Source organism: Dipodomys ordii, unplaced genomic scaffold, assembly GCF_000151885.1.
Source record: "Dipodomys ordii isolate 6190 unplaced genomic scaffold, Dord_2.0 Scaffold6, whole genome shotgun sequence".
Classification (NCBI taxonomy): domain Eukaryota; kingdom Metazoa; phylum Chordata; class Mammalia; order Rodentia; family Heteromyidae; genus Dipodomys; species Dipodomys ordii.
In genome coordinates, this window is record NW_012267222.1 from 9,861,405 (window position 1) to 9,889,274 (window position 27,870).

At 42.8% G+C, this 27,870-nt stretch overlaps 1 protein-coding gene across 2 annotated transcripts; it reads left to right on the top strand.

The window, feature by feature from the left end:
• Positions 1 to 27,870, top strand: Srsf4 (serine/arginine-rich splicing factor 4). Of its 2 annotated transcripts, none has more exons than XM_013034555.1 (6): positions 1 to 456; positions 19,524 to 19,666; positions 20,514 to 20,626; positions 22,351 to 22,565; positions 25,663 to 25,752; positions 26,385 to 27,870. In XM_013034555.1, exons 1-6 carry the CDS (start codon positions 350 to 352, stop codon positions 27,202 to 27,204), a joined length of 1,488 nt encoding a protein of 495 aa, XP_012890009.1. In that variant the 5' UTR covers positions 1 to 349; the 3' UTR covers positions 27,205 to 27,870. The 2 variants fall into 2 exon arrangements, with proteins under 2 accessions (XP_012890009.1, XP_012890016.1); XM_013034562.1 differs by lacking the exon at positions 1 to 456 and adding an exon at positions 19,976 to 20,167 and having other exon boundaries at positions 19,598 to 19,666.

A 27,870-nucleotide genomic window follows, 5' to 3' on the forward strand; every position in this document is an offset into this window, starting at 1 on the left:
AAGGCGGTGCCGGCGCCAGAACTCGCGAGAAGACGTGCGAGAGCGCGGGCGACACTGTCGATCGCCTGGGCCCCGCCCCACGCCAGCGCGCCCCCGGGAAGGGCCCGCCCCCAGACCTAGCCGGGCGGGAAGCGAACGCGCGCTTTCTCCCGTTACCCTCGCCTGCGGGTAGGGCGGGGGAAAGCCGAGGCGCGCGCTCTCGAGCTGCGTGCTCGCGTACGTCGCCGGGGTTCAGCTGCGTCCGTCCCGCCGCCCGCCCGTTGCCGCCGCCGCCGCCGCGTTCTCGCTTCTCCGGCCGCCACCTAAGGGGGGGTCGGGGCCGGGGCCAGTCACCACTGCCTTTGCCGGGATGCCGCGGGTGTACATCGGCCGCCTGAGCTACCAGGCCCGGGAGCGCGATGTGGAGCGCTTCTTTAAGGGCTACGGGAAGATCCTGGAGGTGGATCTGAAGAACGGGTGAGGAGGGCGGAAGCGGGGTCGGCCGAGGGGACCGGGCCTTGGTGTTGGCGGGAGGCCCCGGAGACCCGTAGGAGGGGAGGGCGCCCCGCGCGAAGTCGCTGCGGGCCTGCTTGGCTCCGCCATGGTCGCGCCTCGGGGGCGCGGGTAGGCCCGCTCCCACTGCGCCTGCGCGGGCGGGGAAGGAGGGATAATGGGAAAGGTGGCGGGGACTGAGCGGGACCCGAAGAAGGAAGCCCCACTAGGACTGGGTCTCCCGGCGTCCGGGAAGCCTGGGTCCCGGGACCGAGGCCTGGAGTGTCTCCGAGACCGACATTTCCCGCTCAGAAGGCTGCTGGAAATAAACAGACAGGATTTCCTACTACTTTCACCTCTTCCCAGCCCGGTGGATCAGACGGTCTCCGCGAGTCTTTCTCGGGGTACAGAAGCTCTGAGGGAAGGAGAAGGCCCTTTTTTAGGCTTGCCATGTGCCACACTTTTTTGGGCGGGAGATTGCAGTTGGACTAGAGTAGTGACAGTTTCCAAAGTATCGTCTTGCCGCGTTGAAAGCCTTCACCGTTCCCTGTGCTAGAGTGAAGTCTTAGCTCGTTATCTTGGAAGAGTCCAGGCTGAGTTTCCATGCTGTGGTTTCTGTTCTCCAGCTTGGGAACAAACAAAAAAGGAAAATTGCTTTGCTGTCGTAGAATTTTGTTAGAGGATAGTGGCCATCTAGCTAATGTGTGCGTTAGTGAAGGTGGATCACGTCTCGAAATGCAAACAATCCCTCCCTAGGACGAGCTGTTCTTGTATTATCTTCTGCTTCAATAAAATAGACCCAGTAGGGGCTACTGGTTTCAGGCCTGGAGAAGATCCTCAATGAGGAGCAGTAGTAACGAGGAAATGTTAGGGCTTGGAAGGCATTGATTGAAAATTTCAGAAACCTAAGAAGAATATTCAGGATATTAAGCTTTGCGTGTAAGAGGAATATTTTCTAGAGAAAGAATATTTTGCAACAGGTCTGATATGGCCAGATTTTACTCTTCTATTAGTAGCTGTCACTTGAGAGGTTAAGAAAGATGTTAGTGTAAGTTGCACAAAATTGTTTTAAAAGCCGTTTGGAAAGGATGATTAGGAAGAATCACCTTACTGAAAACAAGTTCAATAAAATGTTTACTGTGAAAAGTGATATAGTATAAAAGGCCTAGAAAATTGCTCATTTTGTACGATAGCATTTTCACTTATTAAAGACTATATTAAAGTGGAGGGTTGTCACTGTGACACCTATCATATATTTGAGAGTTTATACCCCCAAGGGTTTTACTTTTATTTTTATTTTTGTCAGAGTCCAAGTAGGTTGATAGAATTACTTGCAGAAAAAACATGGGCTTTGAAGCTAGGTAGGCCTAAGTCAAATATCCCAGCTCTACTACTTTTGAGTTTCATTCACATGGGAAAGGAAGATGTAAAGAACTATATGATGGAGATTTGGCTGGTCATTAAGGAGGCATCTTAGCTTGTTAGTGTTTGATAGCAAAGTATACTTGATGAGATATGTTTTCTAAGGACTAGTATAATAGTGATAATCATTGAATAACTCAGTCTGCTCTTGAGTAATGTATCTGGAAATACTTTTATGTTGTAATTAGTGATGACACGGTCCAGTAAGGAACAATTGGAAGAAATAATCTAACTTGGATTGAGCCTCATGAAGGATCTAGGAATTTGATAGTAAACCAGAGCAACTACTAAAGATTTTATATTATTATAAGTTCATGAGTAAGAATTAAGAGACTCTGAGCTGGGCACCAGTAGCTCACGCCTGTAATCCTAGCTACTCAGGAGGCTGAGATCTGAGGATTGCGGTTCAAGGCCAACCCAGGCGGGAAAGTCCAAGAATTTTTTTTGGGGGGGGGGTCTAGTTGTGGGGCCTGAACTCTGGGCCTGGGCAATGTCCCTCAGCTCTCCAGCTCAAGGCTAGTGCTCTACCACTTGAGCCACAGCGCCACTTCTAACTTTTTTCTTTTTGCTTATGTGGTGCTGAGGAATCGAACCCAGGGCCTCATGCATGCAAGGCAAGCGCTCTACCACTGAGCCACCTTCCCAGCCTTCAAGAGATTCTTATCTCCAATAAACTACCAGAAAACCAGAAGTGGCACTGTGGCTCAAGTGGTAGAGCACTAGCCTTGAGCTGAAGAGCTGAGGGACAGCACGCAGGCCCAGAGTTAGAGCCGTCCACACCTGACCAAAAAAAAAAAAAAAAGAATTAAGAGGCTGTCTCTGGAGGGTAGAATTGAGCTACTCAGGACATGGTGAACTGTGAGAACCTGAAATATTGAGTCTTATCTTTAGAAACTATTCGTTCTTACATTTACATTCACTACAAAACATGAGATACATTAAATCCATCATTGTAAGTAAAAGTTAAAATGAGGGATGGGAAATCATTTCAGATATTCAAGGCAGGTATTAGAATCACCAAATGGCACACTGTATGATCTGGGAACATTGCAAAGAAAAATTACTTCTGGTGAAGATGTAGTTCAAGTGGAGACTGCTTGAACTAGATGCAGGGAAGTCTGAAAGGAAAAAGTAAGAACAAAAGGAAAAGATAGCACAATTCAGCTGTGTGCATAAGTTTATAGTTCCAAACCTGGAAACAGTGAATCTTCTTTCAGAGAAGCATCTTAGCAAATACCTAGGTTGGCCAGGTGCTGGTGGCTCATGCCTGTAATACTAACTACTAAGGAGACTGAGATCTGAGTATCATGGTTCAAAACCAGCCCCGGCAGGAAAGTCAATAAGACTTATCTCCAGTAAACCACCAGAAAACAGAAGTGGAGCTGTTTCTCAAAGTGGTAGAGTGCTGGCCTTGAACTGAAGAGCTCAGGGACAGCGCCCAGGCTCAGAGTTCAAACCCCATGACCAACAGAAAAAAAAAATTACCTGGATTGTGATTGCTAGTATCCAGAGCATATTTAGATGAATTGAAGAATTGTTGAAGAGTTTGAATTTGTAAGCTGTATCTGTAGGTGTTATATAGACTGATGGTTGGTTGGTAAATTTTAGAATTAGAAAAGATATAAAATGGTTGTATAATAGAAAATGAACAAATGAAGAAGTAGATGAACTTTCCAAAGGAGATTTAGTGTTCCAGAAAGATTCTATAGACTATCTTGGGATGTGGAGAAGAGGTACATTTTCTTTCATAAGACAACTAACTTGCTTTTGTTTTACAGTACTTCTATAGATAGGTTTTCTATAGATAGATGATTCTCTTAGAGACAACAAACATTAAATAGATCTTCCAGAGCTATATAGAGAGCTTTAGATCCTCTACTAGGGTCTACATTTCTGCCTTTTAAACTTAGAACATAGAAGCCACAATGGGGAGAAGAGGGAAAGGCTTTGCAAAGGGAATCCTAGAAGTGTGTCAAGGAAATAACACTATTTGTATCTCTATAGCTTTTCAGCTTTGTGTAGCTTTCACTGGCTTTAATGACTTGGCTTTCTTTATTAATAGATTAGTTTCATCTTAAATTGTGTAAGGGTTTTTTCACCAGAGTATGCTTTTGTTGCAATATTTTATGGTTTCAGTTATAGATGTTTATACACTTTATTTATTTTGGGGGGGGGTCCGGTCATGGGGCCTGAACTCTGGATCTGGGCACTGTCCCTCAGCTCTTCAGCTCAAGACTAGCACTCTACCACTTGAGCCACAGCGCCACTTCTGGCTTTTTTCTTTTTGCTTATGTGGTGCTGAGGAATCGAACCCAGGGCTTCAGGCATGCAAGGCAAGTGCTCTACCACTGAGCCCCTTTCCTACACTTTAATGAATAAAATTTACAACATATTAAGATCATTTTGCCTGCTTAAGAGATAAGGAAGTAAACCCCCAAATTATTACAGGATGTGTGTGTTTTAAGTGGGCTAAAGCCCTGGATTGAAACTAAACAGAAAAGCTGGGCACTGGTGGCTCACACCTGTAATCCTAGCTAGTCAGGAAGCTAAAATATGAGGATCACAGTTCCAAGCCAGCTCTGGCAGTAAAGTCCTTGAGACTCTTATCTCCAATGAACCATCAGAAAACGAAGTGGAGCTGTGGCTCAAAGTGGTAGGGCTTTAGCCTTGAATTAAAGAGTTCGGGGACAGCACCCAGGTTCGGGGTTCAAGCCCTGTGACTAACAACAACAAAAAAGACTAAAGGAAATGGTGATAAATTTCATATAACAGTGAAATTGTGGATAGCTAGATTCTCAGGTGATACTCTGGTTTGTTTAATTGGACTTTTATCTAAGTATTATGAGGAATTTTTTTCAAGAAGTATGTGCCTTGAGCCAGACACCAGTATCTCTTAGGCTTGTAATCCTAGCTCTTCAGGAAGCTAAGATCTGTTGATTGCTGTGCAAAGTCAGCCTGGGCAAGGAAGGCCTCAAGACTTAACTCCTAATGCCAGAAGTGGACTTGTGGCTCAAGTACCTTGAGGGGACAGACCCCTGACCCTGAATTCAAGCTCTAGTACTGACACCAAAAAGAAAAAAAACTATGTACCTTGACTATATATATATGTATGTATGTATAAATATAATTTTATTTTTTGAGTAAATCAGATCATTGTTCTGTGTCCTTATTGTTATTAAGTATTGGTGGCCCTTATGCTGAGAAGAATTTCTGCAAATAACATAACCTACACAGGTATTTTTCTATTTACTGATCCTTAATAAGAGCTTGTTCAGTTGTTAGTCATTAGTTTGTTTGTTTGTTTTGCCAGTCCACGGGCTTGAACTCAGAGAGCCTAGGTGTTGTCCCTGAGCTTTTTTTGCTCAAGACTACCACTCTATCACTTGAGCCACAGCTCAGCTTTCCAACCTTTTGGTGACTAATCTCATAGACTTTCCTCCCAGAGCTGGCTTCAAACTGTGATCCTCAGATCTCAGCCTCCTAAGTACACACGATTACAGACATAAGCTACTGGCACCCAGCAGGAGCTTGTTCTTTTTATTTTTCCTGTAAAGGAAGTTGAATTAATGTCCCAGGTTATTGGTTTCTGGTTAGTTTCTGGTTATGGGCCACTATCAAATGGCAGATAAATGCTTTATCATTTTTATGACAATGTTATAAAAATAAACACTACAGTTAGAAAATCTATCAGCCACCTTTGTATTCACATGCCATTCTACTAGCCTTAGAAATAATGTCCCATTTAGACCTGCACGTACCAAGCATTGGAGTCCATATTAGAAGAATAAAGCATCTGGCTCTGCATTAATTTTATAACTAGAAAGGAATTAAACCAGTTTTCTTTTTTAAAAAAGGTTTGAACAATTGCTTATATGTAGTTAAGATTGAAAACACTCTTAAGTTGTATTCTAACTTCAAAATAGCATGTGTTATTTCCAGTTTTAATAACTATATGTTTATTACAAGTGTTAACATAAGGGACAAAAGCCATTCAGAGATCACATTGTCTCTACTTTGATCACTTTGATCAGGGTTTAATTTAACTTTTCTTCACATGTAAACTTTGGACATGTACATTACCCCTTTTCCATTTATTTCTTTTTATTTTTTTATTTTTTTCCTTTTTGGTTGGTCATGGGGCTTGAACTCTGGGCCTAGGTGCTGTCCCTCAGCTCTTCAGCTCAAGGCGAGCACTCTACCACTTGAGCCACAGCACCACTTCCAGTTTTCTGGTGGTTAATTGGAGAGAAAAGTCTCACAGACTTTTCCTGCCCAAGCTGGCTTTGAACTGTGATCCTCAGATCTCAGCCTCTCCTGAGTAGCTAGGATTACAGGATGTGAGCCACCAGCACCCAGCCTCATTTTTTCTTTAAACAGACTTCGGGTAACCTATCTGATTTGCCAAAAGCTTGGTTGTTTTTTGTTTTGTCAGAAGATGTCCTTCCTTCTACCTCCAAGATTTCTGTCTTTTGTCTTTTGTTTTGTGGTGCTTAGGATCAAACCCAAGGCCTCATACCAATACTCTACTATTAATTGACCTATATCTACAGCATCTACAATCTGCTTTTTAATGGATACATAAGTGTTCTCACATATAAACGCTATTTAATGTGTTCATTCCTAAAACCATGTTGAAAGACATTTAAATTCTTTTTGTTTTCATTATCTTATGCCTATAGAACAATGGTGAATTTTTTGGGGGGTCATGGGGCCTAAACTCTGACAGGCCTAGGCACTGTCCCTCAGCTCTTCAGCTCAAAACTAGGGCTCTACCACTTGAGCCACAGCGCCATTTCCAGCTTTTTTCTTTTTGCTTATGTGGTGCTGAGGAATGGAACCCAGGGCCTCAGGCATCCAAGGCAAGTGCTCTACCACTGAGCCACCTTCCTAGCCCCAATGGTGAATTTTTTTATGTAAAATCTTTGCACTTTTTTTTTTTTTGCCTTTGAACAGATTCCTGAAAGTGCACTTTCAAAATAAAAGCACATATACAATCATGTATTTTTCTAGTTGTGGGTTTCCATTACCTCCTAGTGATTTTTTTCACTTGCCATGTTTAAAAAAATTCTATTTTTCAAAATTGTGAACTAGGATTGTAAGTTTTTAAATAATTTTTTGTTTTTTTTTTTCATTTAAAACTGTATGTAAGCCAATACTGGTGGATCACACGTGTAGTCTTAGCTACCAAGGAGGCTAAGATCTTAGAATCTAGGTTTGAAACCAGCTCAGCAAGCAAGTATGTGAGACTTTCATCTCCATTTAACCAACAAAAAGCCAGTAGTGGAGGTATGGCTCAAGTGATTCAGCACTAGCCTTGACTAAAAAATACAAGCAAGAGCACAAGGCCTTGAGTTCAAGCCCCAGTACAGGCACAAAGAAAAAGGGAGAAAGAAAGAAGATGAAAGGGGGAGAGGGAGGGAGATAGAAGAATAGAGGGGAAAAGAATACAAACACAAAACAAAATATAGACTGAATGATAGGGTTTGGCTTCTCTGTATTTGGGCTGTCTCTAGGGAACCTGCACTAAAAAATGGTACTTTGAGCTCCTCAGAAAGAGCTGCTTCATCCATCTGAGAGAATGCTGTTGACAGTGGTAATTTTACATTGGTAAGCTACCACTGAGATCCTAAAATACAGAAAATATTAATAACATACGTTTGTGTACTTTATTTTTCAACTGCTACATCAAATCACGTTACAAACAAGTGTCCCCCGTTTGTGCATATGGGGGAACTGAGGCTTGAGTGATTAAGTGATGGGCTCAAGGTTACAGAATGCATTGTTGACAGCTATCATTGACATTGGCAGTCAGCTTCACTTAGGCTATGATTATGATGGTTTTTTGTGTTTTGGTTTTTTTTGGGGTCCGGTCATGGGGCCTGAACTCTGGGCCTGGGCACTGTCCCTCAGCTCTTCAGCTCAAGACTAGCGCTCTACCACTTGAGCCACAGCGCCACTTTCCGGCTTTTTTCTTTTTGCTTATGTGGTGCTGAGGAATCGAACCCAGGGCCTCAGGCATGCAAGGCAAGCGCTCTACCACTGAGCCATCTTCCCAGCCCCGATTATGATGGTTTTGATCTCTTCCAGATGGATGAGTTCTGTCCTTGGAGCACCTGCCTCCAAGAGTGAGAGAGTAGTTTGGGTGCTTTAGCCTGTTCATTGGATAGATTCTGACCCTGCCATCTAGTTGACAAGTTATTGCCAAAAGTGACACACATGGTCCTTTCTTTAATGTTGGCCTTGAAGTGGATTGTGACTGCTAGAGTGATTATCTTCCTCCTCTCAACAGCTCTTTAAAGAGCTGTAAGGTGGTGGTGGCTTTGGTGGGTTGACTAGGGTAGAATGTACCCCCGTACACATTCTCTGAATTCTGTCACTCCTAGGGCTCCTTGTCTTAGAACATCCTAAGGTACATGATTGATCTTGCTCCAGATTTGCATGTCCATATTTTGAGGAAAGGCACTGCAGGACATCCCTCTTCTGAGATGAACGAAAGTCATCCAGGCTAGAGGTCTGTGAGCTACAGGTGATACCTGAGGAAACACTTAGGATACTTGGCATTCTTCCAGTCCCCAACCATGTCTTTAGGTCTATATGCCACAAAGGGCCTTCATGATCAGAAGCCTTCAAGTCCTAGAAAGGAAAAATAAAGGCAGGAGCTTTGAAGTCAGCCTGCAGGAATGAATGGTGATTAGAAATGGTCATTAAAATGGTGAACTGGCCAATTTCAGGGAGAATTCATCCCCAACAAATAACATGGAGAGTGGCATCTTTAACCAAACTAAAAGAAGAAACCACTGCTGCCCAGAAGCAGTTAAGAAGGATGTGTGCACAGCCAAGATGGTCCCAGAGGCATAATCTTTATGTGACTTTAACACCTGGCAACCTGCTCTTATTTTAGATGTGAGTGTGAATGGGCTTTGTAGCTTTGGTGTGGAATTGGGTTATACTGTCTGCTAGTATTAGTCTGATATTAGTAAGTAGGGGTATATGCGCCACTTCCAGCTTTCTGATGGTTAATTGGAGATAAGAGTCTTACAGACTTTCCTGCCCAGGCTGGCTTTCAATCATGATACTCAGATCTCAGCCTCCTGAGTAGCTAGGATTACAAATGTGAGCCACTGGCACCCAGCAACTATGGTTCTTTTTTTAATCCCAAAAATTGTATTTTGAATTAATAATGTGGCTTTCATATCTTGAGTTCTTTAAGGTTGTTCTTGGTTTGTAATTGAGCCTTCCTGAGTTTTGGTGTGGTCTCAGGTGTGATACAGTGTTGATTCCTTTTGTGGGTGAGACTTTTTCATTTCACTTACCCTTTGTGTTAGTAAGAATCAGAAAATTGAAATGTACATGAGAGATTATGTGTCCTCTCATCTTAAAGAATATAGCCATGTTGAATTTAAAATATAAAAATTATGCATTTTGTTGTGGCAGTTACAATTATGCTTGTTTGATATACAACTAATTACAAATAATGTTGCTTTCAAGGTAGTTCCATTTTGTAGGATACAAATATGGTGAGAGACTAGTAAAAGTGAAATTGCTTAGCAGACTTAGTCTTTTGGGGATGCTGGAGGAGTGGAGCTGGGAACCAAACCCAGAGTCCTCTTAATTTTTGAAATGTTTTGGATGGTTGGAGCAAGTTGTACAAAGGCTTTTAGAGCAGTTACAGTGTAGTACAAGTGTAAATCTGATAGTAGATTGCTCTCTACTACTGGGCAGGAGGGGGAAATTATTTCTAGATCATTGTTTCTGATTTTTTCCCACCAGTGTATGAATATTCCTTTAGAGATGAGCTGTTAAGTGCAGTGTAGACTCAATACCATCAGCTTTTGTTTTTTTCTTCCTCATTCTATTCTTGTTTTTGTTTTTGTTTTTCAACAAATGGTTTACTTCATGTATTGGTTGCTTTTCATTGACCTGAGCAGATCAGTTAAGAGGAGAAAACATTTATATTGGCTCATAGTATATAGGGTTTCAGTCCGTGGCTGGCTGACTCCATTGCTGTAGGTCTATGGACAGGAAAAAGGGACCAGGGACAAGATCCACACCCCCAATGACCTGCTTCCTCCAATTCAGCAGCACCTCTGAAAGTTTGCACTACTTCTCAATAATGCTGTCAAATTATAACTATTAGTAAATGGATCCAGGAGTGGATCAGAGCCCTCATAAACCAATCAGATCTCTATGACCCGTGCCAGCTGGGGGCTACGTCTTCAACATGTGGTCTTTGAAGGACACATCATATCTAAACTAGAACAGTTTATTTGAGAAAGAAGAGTTATGAGTTTAATTTTCTAGCCAATATGTTTGTGTGTGTTTATATTCTTATTACTGTGATATAGGGTTCCCCCCCCAGAATTTCATTACTTTTTATTATACCCCAACTAAGGTATATTTTAGGTCTCTTTTTAACAAAATGCTAATAAAATTATCACATGCTATGTGATTTAAAAAAATCACAATTCTACAGTTCTTTACATATAAAGTGGAATGTTCCAGTAGTTAATATCCACTTGGGATACAGGTTTCTTAATGATAATTACCTTTATCTTTCCATGGACTACTGTTAAAATCCATTTATAGGTTTAGTCCCAATAATAGATTAGTAGAGAATAAATGTAAACAGCTTGATGAAACTAATTTTCTATGCTCCTGGAGTTCGTGTTTCTCAAACTGGTGTTACAGACTGCTTCTTAGATTTGGTGTATAGTGGAATGTATAGTGTATAGTGGAATGTAGGACTTAGTGTGTGCGTTGGAAGAATCCAAGTATTACAAGTTACTCAGCTGCTCTAAGTCTTAGTTCTTCGTGTGTGCAGTATCAGCATGTGGTATCAGTAAACCTCAGAGTTGTGAAAGTTATATGATATATAGCATTATGCTTGGTATTATAGTAAGATATTCAAAAATAGGGATAGTTATTACAAAGAAACTTGAAGAAGGACAGTGGCATGGTGTAATCATGTTCATGGTTTGGAATCTTTCAAAGTTAAATCAGGCCTGATGCCATTGGCTCATACTTGCAATCTAGCTACTCAGAAGGCTGAAATCTGAAGACTAAGGCTGAGAGCCAGCTGAGGCAGAAAAGTCCATGAGACTGGAGATGTTGCTCAGGTGATAGTGTCAGCTGTGAGTGAAAAGGCCAAGCAAGAGCATAGGGTCCTGAGTTTAAGCCCCATTAATTGCACAAAAAAAAAAGAGAGAGATCTTGTATATCATCCAGTTTCTGCTGCAATCACCTTAGTTGAAAGTCTGTAAATGTTCCAATACTTATGGCACATTTTTTTTCTCCCACTATTCATGTTTACATTTTGGTTCCAGTCACCATTTGTTGCAAAAGTAAATTCATCTTTGAGTACATTATGTTGTTAGTGTCCATTTATGTCTGAATGAACATCATGTCAGCTAGCCCCATCTAATTTTGTGCTGGTCTAATTCTTAGAACCACAGACAGACTCCAGGGGTTGATGTGGGACCTCTAGAATGGGGATTGCACAGAATAATCTTATTTTTCCTCTATTCTTCTAGTCTGTTATGTTCTGAACCCACACATGTTTTCGGAAGGACCAGATGGCTGACACTGGCTAATGGGAACCAAAAGACAAGAGTGAAAGTAACCTGGTTGTCACATATCCCCAGCTTAGAGGTGCTTCACCTGCCCCAAGATCATGTTCTTTTTTTCTCTGGAGACTTCACCCTGCTGTATCAAAAACTGTACTGCAACCTGGCTTATCTGAGGTTAGATTATCATTAAGTCACGCAGCAGTGTTTATTAAGTGAAAAAAAACTATATTCAGGACTGTGGATGAGGAGAAGTCATCGGCCTTTAAAAGGCATGGGGACTTGTGGTTTAGAGCTAAAGTCAAATCCAGCTCCACCACTGGTGACCTTCTTGACTGAAAAAATAGCCTCTAAAAAACCTCAGTTTTCTCATTGTGAGTGGAAATAATACATCATATTAGTTATGAGAAATGAGTGAGATACTATGGATAAATTATTCACTACGTGCCAGGCACTTTTTAAATACCCAGCAGACCTCATAATTTAATGAGAAGATAAGTTTAAAAGAAAAATGAGCCAGGCACTGGTGGTTCACACCTGTAATCCTAGCTACTCAGGCTGAGATCTGAGGATCTCGGTTCAAAGCCAGCCCAGGCAGGAAAGTCAGTGAGACTCTTATCTCCAATTAATCACCAGAAAACCAGAAGTGGAGCTGTGGCTCAAAGTGGTAGAGCACTAGCCTTGAGTGAAAAAGCTCAGGGACAGAGCCCAGGCCCTGAGTTCAAGCCCCACGACTGACAAGAGAAAAAAAAAAAAGAGCAAATCTCAAAAGGCCACAAAATCATTGCTGTGAAAAACGAACTTGACTAGAAGTGCTAAAAAGAGAGTCAGGCAAGTTTCTGAGGCTTCCTGCCAGGTAATTCTCAAGCCTAAGGAAGGAAGAAAGTTAAAATGATTCAACTTGTTAGAGAGTAACAAGAAGAGAGATTTAAGAATTATAGACCTCTAAGCTTTAAAAGATGATTTGGCAGCTGGTTTTCCCTGCCATAGTGTAAAGAAGTTGGCTAAAATAGCTATAGCATAGAATGATGTAAATTCTAGCAGGTAGACCCAGCAAAAAGCAGTTTAGAACTTGGCAATAGATTCAGGCAGTAGCTAGTGAGGAGTAATCAAGGTTATTGGAAGGAAATTAGATCATCAGAGGATCTAAAAGAGAAATCATGAGGTAGGTTTTCTTCTTTGAAGGTGGGGAAAGATCAAGTGCAGACTGAGCTGTGGCCAACCGTTTGCAGACCAGGAATCCACACTAGCTCTAATCAGAGAGCTCATGGTGTGCGGGAACTGCCAGTTTGCCGACGTGAAAGAGCCCCAGGCTGGGTAATGGTGAGCCCTGAAGTCGCACCCCAGCTCTGCCACTCAGTGAGCACGGGTAAGTCATCCACCTTCTCCAGGTGGCCTTGAGGGCCCTCCCACCTCTGAGACGACAGCAAGGGAGGCCAGAAAGCCCAGAGCAGTCTCCTTCCTGTCTCAACATAGGAAAGGACCTCAGGAGCCTCCTCATGTGGTAGCTTCCAGCTGTGGTTGCAAGCACCCTTCTGTTACTGGGCAAGTCAGATTGCAACCGTGATCACTGATCCTAAGCAGTCAACGTAACACTGATTAATTCTACTGTGAGGGCCTGACCACTAGTGCCCTGGATGTCACAGCCTTGTGAAATTGAGGCAGTCACACTGTTCTCGTTCACAAGCATTTGTCTGAGTTGGCCTCACCTGCAAAGTAGTTGGTTGCAGACCTGTCTTTGTTCTACAGGCTTCTAAGCACTTTATACAGACAGCAACACTTGCTGTTTTTATTACTGTCCTGCCAATGTGTCCTTTTTCACCTGGTATGACCAAATTGGCTGAAACGTAGGACCAACACTGAGTGCTTTGAAAGAAAGCTGTTTTGATTCTTGTTCACTGAATGCCATTTCTTTCAGGGCAGATTTAAGGGCTCTGCCCTTAAAATACAGTGCTACTGGCTCTAGATTGAGGGTCCAAGCCACCCCGTGGGTTAACTTCAACAGATGAAAATTTTTCCTTGGCTACAGCAACATCCCTAATCCTGACCAGCCATGGAGAGGTTCGGTTCTTACAAGAAAAATGAGTGAATGTGGGAATGGCTCACCACATTGGGAAAACAAAACTCACATCCTGCTGATGGTTGACTGAGGACTCTCATGTCCACATACAAAGAAAAGCATGTGGCACAGTTGTAGGACAAAGGTGAGCAGAGATCCACCGTGGAAAGGGGCACATTTTTCTTATAGAGAGAACATCCAAGGCATGCCCCTCGGTAAGCAGTTGGTGGGTGACCATAGTCACACGCATGGAGGCTTGCTTTCCCTGCTCCTCAGATCCACTCCCTACAGGTTCAGGTTGTGAGCACACACACCCCTGCCCAGTCAGCCCATCTCCAGATTAAGCCGTACCCATCAATGCTCAGATGTTCCTATCCTCTAGTCCTCTGATCAGTTCAGTGAGGATATTTAAAGAATGGCTTTGGTGCCTTAAAGTCATTCTGATGAGGGTGGAGTAAACTCTGCATCCTCTTCAGGAGAACTTAGAAAGGAGATTGCAGGCCTAGTGGTTGAGGGACTATTTGTGTCAGGTATTAGGATCAGAGACAGCCTATTTGGCAGCAATATGAGCTTGAATGATAATTCTCGGATGAAGCGGATTTAACATTCCTTAAAGTCTTGGAGTACCTTGGTTTGAAAACATGTCATTCCATTTGTACCTTGCTAGAATTATGTCAGATAGATAACCTGAGCAGTGTATCAAGTGTGGCATCTTGAGGAAGACTAGATATAGCATTGCACGGAGTATAAGAGCTGACTTAAAGCCAGGCATAGTAGCACACATCTGTAATCCTAGTACCCAGAAGGCAGAGGCAGGAGAATCAAGTGAGGCCAGCCTGAGCTATATAGCAAGTTCAAGGTCAGTTTGAGCCATATTGTGAGACCTTGTCTCAAAAAAATTAAACTCTGGCACCATGGCTCAGGCTGATAGTTCTAGCTGCTTGGGAGGCTGACATTGGGAGGATATCAGTAGAAATGTTCTCAAGACCTTGAATGAGCTGGTCATGGTGGTGCCTGTTATCCTAGCTATTACAGGAAGCTAACATAGATGGATTGTGGTGCTTGTACCTCATGCCTATGATCCTAACTTTCAGGAGGCTAAGATCTCAGGATTGCAGTTCAAAGCCAGCCTGGGCAAGAAAAATGGTGAGAATCTTTTATCTCTACTTAACCAACAAAACTTTCTCCAGAAGTATAGTTGTGGCTCAAGTAAAGCAAAAGCACAGGGCCTTGTTCAAGTTCCAGTATCAGCACACACAAAAGGCCAGTTCAGAAAGGTGCTGGGGGTAGCCTGGCAGTAGAGCTATCTAGCAAACACAAGGCACCCTGTGTTCAAACCCTGGTACCACCCCCAAAATGAACTGGGATAACACGCAGAATTCAACATGGCTTTTACTCTGTGATATCCAGGTACCTCTCTTGACTTGGTCAGAATCATGATGCTTTCTTTTTTGTTTTTTTGTTTGTTTTGTTTTTAATGAGGAAAGTGGAAGCAACTTACTTTTCTCCTCGCTCTTAAATTTGTCCTGTGAGCAGAACCAGAGGAACTTTGGGGAGAGGCAATAACAGTAACTAGAGGAGGGGAGGTTTTTTTTGTGTGTGCTGTTGAAATAAAAGTACCCTACATGTCCTAATAAGTCCTGCTTTCTGTCACATATCATGGAGAAAGCTGGGAAGACTGTCATCTAAGAGTAAGCTTGAGTCATGCTCGGGGTGGGGGGTGGGGGGGAGGCTTTTGTTTCGAGGTTTGGTTTGGTTTTATCAATCCTACTGTGTAGGGGCTTTACAGTTTTGTCTTAGATTCATTCTCCTTGATTTCTTCATTCTCTTCTAATACTAGAATTACAGAAAGGCATTGTTTGTTTTTAATAGAGTAAAGAAAGGAAGGGTGTCATACACTTAGCTCTCAGGTTGTATTTTGGGAATCTTATTCACAGGTCCCTCCAGAGATCTGTATTCATGCATATAATTGTGTATAAACATCCATGTATGCATTTTGTCCCACTGCTCCTATACGTAGACAAAAGTTTCAAAAAAGACTAGTTTTTGAGAAAAGAAGCTAGTTTCATGTTAGTTTGCTACAAAGCATTAAAAGGGCATTTAAGTTGATTTTTACAGGACTCTGGTATTAGTTACCAGAAAGAGCCTTACCTCCTGAATGAACTAAAATTCAACTCAAGGACTATTAAAATGATTAAATAAAACAAATACTGAGACCATAGTACATGGTAGAAATTTGATTCATCCCAGTACCTTTGTTGCTACCCTTTTTGCCCATCCTGCCAAATTCTGGAGTTTAGCCATCCTTGATTTAACCTAGTGATTCATGCCTACAATCCTAGCTACACATTCAAGAGGCTGAGATCTGAGGACGACAGTTCGAAATCAGCTAGGGCAATAAAGTCTATAAGACTCTGATCTCTAATCACCACAAAACTAGATATGGGGCTACACTCAGGTGAACTACCAACCCTGAATGAAAAAGCTTAAGGGTTGGCATCTAGGCCTTAAGTTCAAGTCCCAGTATACCACACACACACACACCCATACACACAAATACCTCCTTAAGCCAAAGTATAAATTTTTATTATAAATAAATTTTTATTACTTATCTGCCATGCTTTGGGTGTTAGAAGAAAACTTGGAGATATGTAGTGTAGTTCTTTCATTCATAAATAAACTGCCCAAAGAAGTAAAATGATTCTTAATCCTTAAATGCACTGTTTAGTGTTAGTTTCTCACAGAACTAGGATGAGAGCCCAGTCTGTGTTTGTGCCTTTTGTCTTAATGGTTATGAGTTCTGATTTCAGACAGAGACTTTTAATGCCAGCTCTGCTGGGTTTCTTATGCAAGTTCTTTATACAGTTTCTCATCTTAGGAAATAGGGACACTAGTTCCTGGATCTTGTGTGCTACAAATATCAAATAAGATGGTAATAACATTGTCTGAAATAAGAGATTACTTAATAAATGCTAGCTGATATTTGTTATTGTCAATCTGGTCTTCCTGCCTTACTTGGGTGACCTGTCCATTAGAATTATTCGAGGAAAGCCGACCTAAGTAAATGGTAATTTGGTAGAAGCAACAACACACTCAGCTGTTAGCTTTACTCTCAGAATGGGAGTCTCTTACCAGGTATGGTTTCTTGTGTGGGAGTTGGCTGTTTTCATCCTCTGTACCTACTCAGCATGCCAGTGGCAGAGAGAAGTGGCAATAGGATGCCTGGTTGATCCTTGACCTGCAGCTTTTCACAGAGGAGTAGCCGAAATGTTTTCTGTGAAATAAGTTGGACATTTATATCAGCTGTTTTAATAAAGTGACGTGGATTATCCCCATCTTAAATTTAGCTACCGAGTCACCAATTTGTTGGAATTTAAAACAAGTATTAGGAAAAGGTAGCAGGGACTATTTTCCTCTGGCAACTCAGGAAAGTGTTACTGACAAGTTATGCCTTGCTTCAACCTTGCTCGTTGAGATTGGTATGTCTGTGTGAGTTCTTCTTTTTCAGTGATTGCTCCTGGGCTCGGTGCTTTTCCTGAAAGTCAGAATGAGTTCTGCCTGTCAGCTTGGAACAGGATGACCTGAGTCTGGCAGAAGCATCTGCAAAAACTGAGCTTTCCCTCTCAGTTGCCCTGCAGAGCTTAGGGGCCTTGCATTATGCCATCCCTGATTTTTATAACCCCCAACTATGTGGTGCATGTGCTTACTCCTCAGGAATCAGTGCTGTTCTGACCCCACTACATGAGTTCTGGGTACCCTTTAGGGAGGGAGGCCATTTCATTATGTCCATTCTCTGTTCATTGTTTCATTCATTCCTCAACTTGGTGTCACATGGTGCCGAGCCCAGTGATTGTATGGACAGAACTATCCAACAGGTCTTGACAATTACACTTTTTCCTTTTGGCATTTTATGATTTACCTGAATAAATCATAGACAGACCAAAAATAAACCAGAATCAGGTAGTTAGGTTTTGCTTCTTAAATTTTTTTAACCTCTGGAAATAATAACATAGCAAGAGGGACTTGGAGACACTTACCTGTTCAGATACCTTGTCAGATGTTCAAAATCATTCTTAAAGTTCTCCACAATTCTGGCCTATGAATCAGGAAACTGTTTTAAAGATACTTCACAGCCCATGAATTGGGCCAGATGACTTCTGAACTGTTTCTGCAAAGGACTTCTTTAAGATAACCAGGTGTGTCTAGAGTAGAGATTCAGTGACTAAAAAGTTTATGTGACACTCAGGCATTTTACTATAAAGAACCCTCTAGGGACTGTGACCTACACCTTGTCACCTTGAGAGATTCTTGTAGGAAAAGAACTCTTTAGTAAAGGAAAATGTCAGCAATCTGAGTTCTGTCAGCACATATTGAGTATTGTCACATACTCAAGAAACTTCAGTAGTCAAGCATGGTGGTGCACATCTGTAATCTGAACATTCAAGTTGCTTAGTGATGAGGATTGCAAGTTCAAGACTAGTCCTCAGTTGATCCTTGTTTCAAAAAGGGGTGGGGGGGGACTGAAGTAGCAGGCAGAATGAACCCCTGGGCAAGTAGTGTATCTAGTATCAGTGTGTTTTCATGGAGAGGAACACATTTTGCCTCTGTATAGACTTTGTCAGTGTAAAGAAATTGCTTGTAGCTTTCTTTTGTGATTAGGTAGGATCCGTACAGACATTTGGATTACAGACACTAGTGGCTCAAGCCTGTAATCCTTCTAACTCAGGAGGCTGAGCTCTAGAGGATTGTGATCCAAAGTTAGCCCAGGCCAAAAAAAAAAAAAGAGTGACACTCCATTTCTGAAATAACCAGCAAAATGCTGGGCTGGAAGCATGGCTCAAGTGGTAGAGCACCACCTGAACAAGAAAGCCAAGCAAGCTGGAGACCCTGAGTTGAAACCCCAGTACCACCACCAAAATAATAATCATATAATCACAAGGATATGCTTTTTTTTAGAGCAAACCAAAGAAACATTTTCTATTTCCCATTGCAGGGAATAGGAGTTAAGAGACTCCAGTATCTTGTAAACGTCGTGCTTTGCTTAATTATACTCTATTTAGTAGGAGCTAATAGGATTTGAGGGTTCTTTTCCTCGTGTGTGGTAAACCATCATCTCTGCTGGAAAATTCCTAGCAATGCTTTGTAAGGAAATTTGTGTAGTTACATATAGGTTCAGCCTATTCAAAACTTTAGGGAATTGAGTTTGAAATTTCATGGGGAAGTAAATAGCTCCAGGTTTGTTTTTTGTTCGTTTGTTTTTGTCTGTTGTGGGGCTTGAACTCAGAGCCTAGATGCTGTCTGAGCTCTTTTGCTCAAGGTTTAGTGCTCTACCACTTTGAGCGAGCCACAGCTCCACTTCTGGTTTCTGGTGGTTAATCGGAGATAAGAGTCTCACTGTCTTTCCTGCCCAGGCTGGCTTCAAACCTCAATCCTGAGATCTCAGCCTCCTGAGTAGTTAGGATTACAGGTGTGAGCCACCAGCATACAGCTCCAGATTTGTTTTTTTAAACCATTAACTTCTAGAACAGTTAATTTACTTATGACTAATTTGTTTAGAGAAACAGGAACATTTTTTTTTCTTTCACAGAGGGGCTTTTAGAGACTGATTTTTGCCTATGGTGTTACTCCAAGCTGAGTATAGGACTACTTATTGTCTAAGATACCACTTTTAGAGCTAAAAAAGAGTATGTTTTTATATGATATGTTGAAAGAACAAATGCAAATACTTGATCTTCTGGGGCTCTAATAGTGTATCTTAAGCCAAGCATTTCCAGAAGTGATTGCAGATGCGAAACGTGCCTAGCCCGCCCCCTGCTAGAAAGTGAGGGTCGTCTTACAGAAGCCTTATAATGTCTCTTGGCACAAAGTAAAGCAGTTTCAGAAAGCTGACCCTTAGTTTGCAAACCCCAGCTAATCTATGCTAAGCATGAACCTCATTGATTTCTCTTGTGTTAGAGAACTTGAATGTCAAAAGGGTGCCAATTGTGATTTTGTTTGCTCTCTTGTAGGTATGGTTTTGTGGAGTTTGATGATCTGCGTGATGCAGATGATGCTGTTTATGAACTCAATGGCAAAGACCTTTGTGGTGAAAGAGTAATTGTTGAGCATGCCCGTGGCCCACGGCGAGACGGCAGTTACGGTTCTGGACGCAGTAAGCATTTAAAGGACATATTTGTGTCCATGATGTGCCTTTGTTACTAAATGCTAATTTTTTAAGTAATGAATTAATTAATGTTATATTTAAATATACTGATGTTTATAAGACATTGCTTTGATAAATTTTGTATCTTTTAAATGTCAAATTGCAATTAAATATCTTTGATAATGTTTAATTTTTACTAAATGAGATTGTTTTAATATTTACAAATATGTTTAATGATGTGTTTGTGTTGTTTTTTTTTCTCTGTAATGCAATTGTTTAACATAGATTTAACAAAGACCTCAATGTTTTAATTAAAAGAATCCTTTGAGGCTAAGATGACTGCCTGTTCCATTTGCTGACCTTGGGTTACCTTTCCATGCGTGGCTCTTTGAACCTTTGTGGCCCTTGGCTGACCAAAAACAGGAAGCCATGTGACGACCGCACCCTCCCCCATTAGGCCTGGGTGGTGAGGACCCCAGGGTTAGACACAGATGGGATTAACTGAAATAGGTGCCTGACAATCTTTTTTTCGTTTAAAATATTGACAAAAACTTTAATCACTGTGAGTAGCAACAGTAACTGATTTAGTAATTTGTTTATTTCTAAACTTTCTGATACTTTTATGCATGTTAATTTTAAATGTAAATATTAATATATATACTTACAACTTTGTAAATTTAATGTTCATGTTTAACTCAGATTTTTTTTGAAATCTAGTTTAGAATTAAGGGTGGGGCTAGAGTTAAATTAAATTTGGGGTGGGGGAGTAAGTAATATATTTTATGGGGAATATGTGCTGTGTCTTCTTTTCCTTTGCCTCCACTAAAGTAATCATACGTATTCGAACCTTCCAAAGGTGGATATGGTTATAGAAGAAGTGGCCGAGATAAATATGGCCCTCCTACCCGCACAGAGTACAGACTTATTGTGGAGAATTTGTCAAGTCGGTGCAGCTGGCAAGACTTAAAGGTTTGGGCCTCATTAACTTTTCTGGGGTAAGGTTGGGCAGGAATAAGATTAGGAAACAGGTAACTTCATGCAGGCCAAGAATTGGCAGAATGTAATGGGCGCTGCATGTTGAAAGCCTCACTAGTGCAGTGGCGAAATCGTTCAGTGAAAGACAACTAGTACAGAGACATCAGCCTTCACCCTGGCAGGACTGCCCATCACAACGTTTCATTACATGAAGCTTTCCTCTGTAGATAATGTTGTAAGGAGATGATAGGGTGTTTTTTTTTTTTTACAAAGGGAGGAAGTGGGGGCACCACTATGTTACTGGAAACACAAGCTATAAGTTATGTCAGCTTCTAGCATACACCCTCATGGGTGATATTGACTGTCTAGCTCATTTTCTTTTGTAAGACTTCTTTTTTTTTTGGTCCAGTTGTGGGGCCTGAACTCTGGGCCTGAGTGCTGTCCCTCAAGGTTAGCGCTCTACCACTTGAGCAACAGTGCCACTTCTGGCTTTTTTTTTTTCTTTTTGCTTATATGGTGCTGAGGAGTCGAACCCAGGGCCTCAGGCATGCAAGGCAAACACTCTACCACTGAGCCAACTTCCCAGCCCTCTTTTGTAAGATTTCTTATTCAGGGAATATTTACCCTGAAAGAATTTTTGGTGTTAAAAGTTAAGGTCCACAGTTGTAGAAGTAGTAGTAGTTCAGTGTTAAAGCCTAACATTTATGAGGGCCTAGGTTCAATTCCATGGATGGATAGATGGATGGATGGATAGATGGATGGATGGATAGATGGATGGGAAGTTTACTGTTGCTTTACTGTACACTGCAGCTCATTTTCTGAGTATAGTATTGTTTAACCTTGATAAGAAGGAATACTTACTATCTTAAACTGGATAGCTTAGGCAACCTGACTAGTCTACCAATAAGTAAGTTGTCTTTAGTCGAATGAGTATATTCAGGTTCAAGAGCACTCTACCACTTGAGCCACAGTGCCACTTCTGGTTTTCTGGTGGTTTTATTGGAGATAACGTCACACGGGCTTTCCTGCCCCAGCTGGCTTTGAACCGTGATCCTCAAATCTCAGCCTCCTGCATAGCTAGGATTATAGGCATGAGCCACCAACGCCTGGCTCCAAAGAGGTTATAAAATATAGCCAGATATTGTTGGTTCACATCATAACCTTACTCAGGAAACCAAGATCCAGTCTAGGCAGGAAAGACTGTGAGGCGCTTATCTCCAATAAACTGTTCAGGAAAAGGCATAAGTGAGCTGTGACACAAGTGTTAGAACTCTAGACTTGAGTAAAATAAGCTCAGGGATAGAGCCCAGGCCCTGGTTTAAAACTCAGGACCAGCATAAAAGAAAATTTTTTAAAAAGATAACTGTTCTTATGATAATTTCATAATCTCTTTATGGATTTGCTTACACTTTATGAGTATGTTTTCCAACATGGACATAGAGTATGACAGGTAAAAAGACTTACCTTGCTGGGATGATGGTGGCACATCTGGAATCCTTGCTGGGAGGAAGATCTTGAGGTCAGGACTGGCCTCAATCTAACTTATTTACAGTCTATCACTTAACTAATGCCCAGTGCTATAAAGAACCTGAATGGGTGGTTGGTGGGAGGAAAGCTGCCATTTTGTAAAAGAAAAGAAAATTTCAGCCTCCATGATTGCCTTAAATGTTTTAAGAAAATATATCCTAATATATTCAAGGATTTTTTTTCTTCCTTAGGATTATATGCGTCAGGCAGGAGAAGTGACCTATGCAGATGCTCACAAGGAACGCAAAAACGAAGGGGTGATTGAGTTTGTATCTTACTCTGATATGAAAAGAGCTTTGGAAAAGTTGGATGGAACTGAAGTTAATGGCAGAAAAATCAGATTAGTTGAAGACAAGCCAGGTTCTAGACGGCGCCGGTCTTACTCCAGGAGCCGGAGTCGCTCAAGGTACTGTGGATACTGTCTATGTGTTGTCACTGCTTGTTAATGAGCACAGATCCTCACTAATGTTCCCCTGTCAGGTTATCAATAGGACAATTCCATCTGGTTCAGTAACTCAGAACTTTGTCCTGAACATTTGTTTGTAAAGCTCCCGATCTCTTATGTCACAAGTATTGATAGAAGTAAAGTCCTTTCTCTGAGACAGAAATCAGTGACCTTTCACACTTTCTGGGGACTGATCATAAGCTGATATGCACACATGACCACGGACACATGGTGAGAACCCATGGAGAGAGTATTGCTGACTCTCCCAAATATACCAGATACTCAGGAGTGAAGAGCTTATTTTCTTGGGTAGCTGCTCTGCCAATAGGCTAAGAAGCATTGGGGAAGACGCCTGACACCTCCTTCACTGGAGAAAGGCAGTAGGCAGAGGCTTGCCACAATCATAGGTTCCTTGAAGGAAGTACACTTAGCACACCTAAACTGAAGACTATCACGTGTCATAGATGTTGAACCCAAAAAGCAAAGCTGGAGATGGTGGGCCGAGAAGGGAGACAAAAGCATGCTGAAGGCTAGAGATAGGAATGAGTAGGAGCCTGTTATGGATTAATTTTGAAGAAACAGGGTCATTGTAAAGACTATCCCATTTTAGATCATGCTGAGCGCATCATTATCATAAAGTTTAACTCATTCTTTTAGCCGATCCCCGATATGTTCTGTAGTCTCAATAGACTACTTCATTGATAGTACTTAGTACATCCTCCTGCTTCATATCTAGGTGATATATGCATGAATATTAATTGTGCCTTTTTTTTTCTTTTGCCATAATGGAGCTTGAACTCAGCCTGGTGCTCCACTTCTTTGATCTAGCAATGAACCACTTAAGCCACGCCTTCAGCCAGCTTATTACTGGTTAACTAGAAATGAAGTCTCACAGACTCTCCTGCCTGAGTTGGCTTTGAACCTCAGGGTCCTCCTGGGTAGCTAGAATTACAGGCGTGAGCCACAGGCACCCGCTCGTTACAGTCTTTTAATGCTTAGAAGGTGTTGTCGTGGTCTTTGGGAACCCTTCAGATTAGCTCCTGTCTTCAGTCTTCTCTGTATTTTGGTTTTGGTTTTTTTGTGTCACTGCACATTACTACTTCCCCATATTTTTTCTTGTGGTCACTTTGAAACATAAAAGTTGAAATACCAGTTCATGAAAACCCGTATGCCCCACCTTCTGGCTTTAATAGTATTTTTCCTTTCTTTCTCTTCCACATGTGCGTGCGCATGGATGTGTTTCTGTGCTATTTGAGAGAGAGTTGTAAAAATTACAATGTTTCACTCTTGTATACGTGCCAGTCCTGGGACTTGAACTCATAGTGCTGTCCCCTAATTGTTCCCTCTCTTCCCCTCCTCTCCTCTCCTTCCTCCCTCTCTCTCCCTTTCCCACCTTCCTTCTCCCACTCCTACTTTCCCTCTCTCTCTCCCCTCAGAGCTGGTGCTCTACCACTTGAGTCACAGCTCCATTTTTCGCTTTTTGGTAGTTAATTGGAGATACGAGTCTCTCAGATGTTCTGCCCAGGCAGGCATGAGCTACTGGTGCTCTGCATGCTCTACTCTTGAACACTTCAGCATGTGTGTCCAAGGATGGTAAGGCTAGATGCTGGTGGCTCATGTCTGTGATCCTAACTGCTCAGGAGGCCAAGACTTGAGGGTCATAGTTTGAAACCAGTCCAGGTAGAAAAGTCCTCAAGACTTCATCTCCAGTTAATTAGCAAAATGCTAGACTGGATGTGTGGCTCAAGTGGTAGATATCCAGCTGTGAGCAAGAAAGCTGAGAGTGTGAGGCCCTAAATTTAAACCCTAATACTGGTACTAATTTTAAAAGGGTACTAAGTTCTCACCTGAGAACACCATCCTGTCAATCACCTACTGCTCCAGCTGAATTAATATTTCCCTGATTTGATAGACTCCATGTAATCCAATCATGTTTGCAAAGTCTCTTTAGTCTGGACCTGCCCCACCACCTTTCTTCCCCATGACATTTTATTTTCTTAGCTTTTTAAATATTTACCCGCACTGGATTGATTTGTTTGTTTCTTCTTGATATTGCTGAAGTGTGAGACCTTATTCCCTAAACTCTCTGCAAGCTGGAAATTACCTCTGGTCAGGTCTGATTAAGATAAGAATTAGACTTTCTGTGAGAAGGCTTCAGAGAAACAGCACCAAGAAGCGGTGATCATTTCTGTCCCTGTTACAGTGAGATTTCCTTCACCCATTTTGTTTTACATACTACCCTCCACTTGGAATCAGTCATTCCCAAGTAGAAAGTGGCCAAAAGAGTCTGTAGTATTAGTATGTCAATGGTTTAAGACAGTACAAAGAAAAACTATTAGAGATGTGACTCAAGTGGTAGAATGCCAGCCTTGAGTAAAAATGCCAGGTGAAAGCACCAAGCTGTTTTCCAGCCCCAGTACGGGGCGGGGGGAGGGGGGGGAGACATTCCAGAGAGGAGAGGTAAAGGGCAGGAGTGCTTGCAGAAAGGTGAATTGGGAAGCTCTCTCAAGGCGCCAGAAAGGGGAAGTGGGTAGACTACAAAGCACACAGAGGCAGCATCGCCACTGTGTAGAGAGAGAGGTAGTAGAGGACATTTATGATAAACTGAGTAAATCATAGTGGCCCAGATGACAGTTAGGAACCCAGTGATAAAAGGTGTCAGGTCTAGGGGCAAGTCAGAGTTTGGGGTTTGAATTGGGAAGTTTCAGGGGAGCCATCCACATGTGTGTGGGAAACTGGTTCTATGGTCCTGGACACAGCAGTGGGCCTAGTTCTGATTGAAGGAATGGTTGGCTTAGTTAGCTAGCCCCCTGCCAGGTGCCAGTAGCTGACTGAGCACCTGTATTGACTCTAGCTAGTCAGGAGTCAGATCTAAAGATTGCAGTTTGGGAAGGAAAGTCCGTGAGGCTCTTACCTCAAATTAACCACTAAAAAAGCGGGAGTGGAACTGTGGCACTAGCCTTGAGCAAAAAAGTGCAGGGACAGTGCCCAGGCCCTAAATTAAGCCCCAGGACCAGCACACAAAAAATGTTAATTAAATAAAATCTTTCTCCACCAGGTCCCGCTCTCGAAGTAGACATTCCCGGAAGAGCAGAAGCCGAAGTGGCAGCAGCAAAAGCAGTCATTCTAAGAGCCGGTCCCGATCCAGGTGGGTCTGCCCTGCCGCACGAGGAGGTCAGCAGGAGCACTTTTACCTCATATCTCTCTCTCTCTCTCTCTCTCTCTCTCTCTCTCTCCTCTCTCCTCTCTCTCTCTCTCTCTCTCTCTCTGTCTCTCTCTCTCTCTCTCTCTCTCTCTCTTTCTCTCTCTCTCTCTCTCTCTCTCTTTCTCTCTCTTGCCCAGTGACCCACCCTCTTAGTCCCAGCCTTTTTAGCTCCACTCTAGAATTGATGTGCATAGAGCAATCCTTGGCCAGTGTAGTCCTGCATCCCAGTGAAGGATACAGCTCCACACTTCCCCTCCAGTCTTTTTTTGGCCAGTGCTGGGGCTCAAACGCTAGGCCAGGGCTCTATCCCTAAATTTCTTTTGCCCAAGGCTAGCACTCTTACCACTTGAGCCACAATGCCACTTCTGGCTTTTTCTGCATAGTTTATTGAGGATAAGAGTCTCTCATGGACTTGTTGCCTGGGCTGGCTTGGAACCACAGTCGTTCAGATTTCAGCCTCCGGAGCAGCTAGGATTACAGGTGTGAGCTACCAGTGTCCAGCCCCCTCTAGTCTTTCATCTGATTAGCATGAAGTCAAGATCGCTGTGACTCACAAAGCACTCCCATCTCCTCAGGTCAGGCTCCCACTCCCGGAGCAAAAGCCGAAGCCGCAGCCCGAGCCGCAGTCGCAAGAAGGAAAAAAGCAGGAGCCCCAGCAAAGACAAGAGCCGTAGCCGCAGCCGCAGTGTCAACAAGAGCCGCAGCAAGAGTAAAGACCACGCTGAAGACAAGATCCAGAACAACGACAGCTCTGGCAAACCCAGGAGCCGCAGTCCCAGCCGGCACAAAAGTAAGAGTAAAAGTAGGAGCCGGAGTCAGGAGAGGAGGGTAGAGGAAGGGAAGCGTGGGAGTAGGAGCGGAAGCAAGGAGAAAAGCCGCAGTCAGGAGAAGAGCCTCCTCAAGAGCCGCAGCCGCTCACGCAGCAAAGGCGGCAGCCGCAGCCGCTCACGCAGCAAGAGCAAGGACAAGAGGAAGGGCAGGAAGAGGAGCCGGGAGCAGAGCCGCAGCCGCAGCCGCTCCCGTAGCAAGAGTGAGCGGAGCAGGAAGCGCAGCAGCAAGCGAGACAGCAAAGGAGGCAGCAGCAAGAAGAAGAAGAAGGAAGACACCGACCGCTCCCAGTCCAGGTCGCCTTCCCGCTCTGTGTCCAAGGAGCGAGAACACAGCAAGTCCGAACCTGGTCAGAGGGAAGGCCGGGGGGAGAGTGAGAATGCTGGGCCTAAGCCCGAGGCCCGATCCAGATCGAGATCTAATTCCAAATCAAAACCAAACCTCCCGTCGGAATCACGCTCCAGATCAAAGTCCGCTTCAAAAACCCGGTCTCGATCCAAGTCCCGATCCAGGTCTGCTTCAAGATCGGTGTCCCGGTCTAGATCTAGGTCCCACTCGAGATCCTAACTGGCTACGACCACAGCTGGAACTACCCGAGGAGTCTTTTGTACATGTTTGGTAGCCGTAGCACAGGTGATTGAAGTAGAACCTACGTCACTGCTGTACATTTTTAACCCCCCTAATGGTGTGTCTATAATTGTTAAATCTAAGTGCTTCCTCTCAGTAAAGCCTCCTGGCACCAGGCCTTCCTGCTCGACTGAAAAAAAATCTATGAACCAACCCCCTTTACTCACGGCCCACAGTAGAATATCCAGAATGCCTTGGCTTCCAGGCCTGGTCTGGCCTCCAGGAGCTTGGAGCCTGGACGGCTTTCAGGCTGGACTGGCAACGGCATAGGTAGGTGTGGTGAGCTCAGCCATTTTGCCCTTGGATTGCCGCCCTGTGATGTACACCACTAGTGAAAGTGCTAAGTCTTCAGTTTCCTGCCACTTTGGTTTCCTACTTTTGGACTTAACGAAGTTGTGAATAGCACAGTTGAGGAAAATTGACACCTGCAGTAACCATAGGAAATAAACTGTAGAGTTCCATATTCTGGTATTGTGATTATATTGTTTTATATTAAAAGAAAAGAAAAGAATTTTTTTTAATTTTATTTTTCCCCGTCTTGCAAAAGTATAGTGACCCCTGTTTCCATTAAATTTGAATAAAGACTATTTTTGCTTGACAAAATTT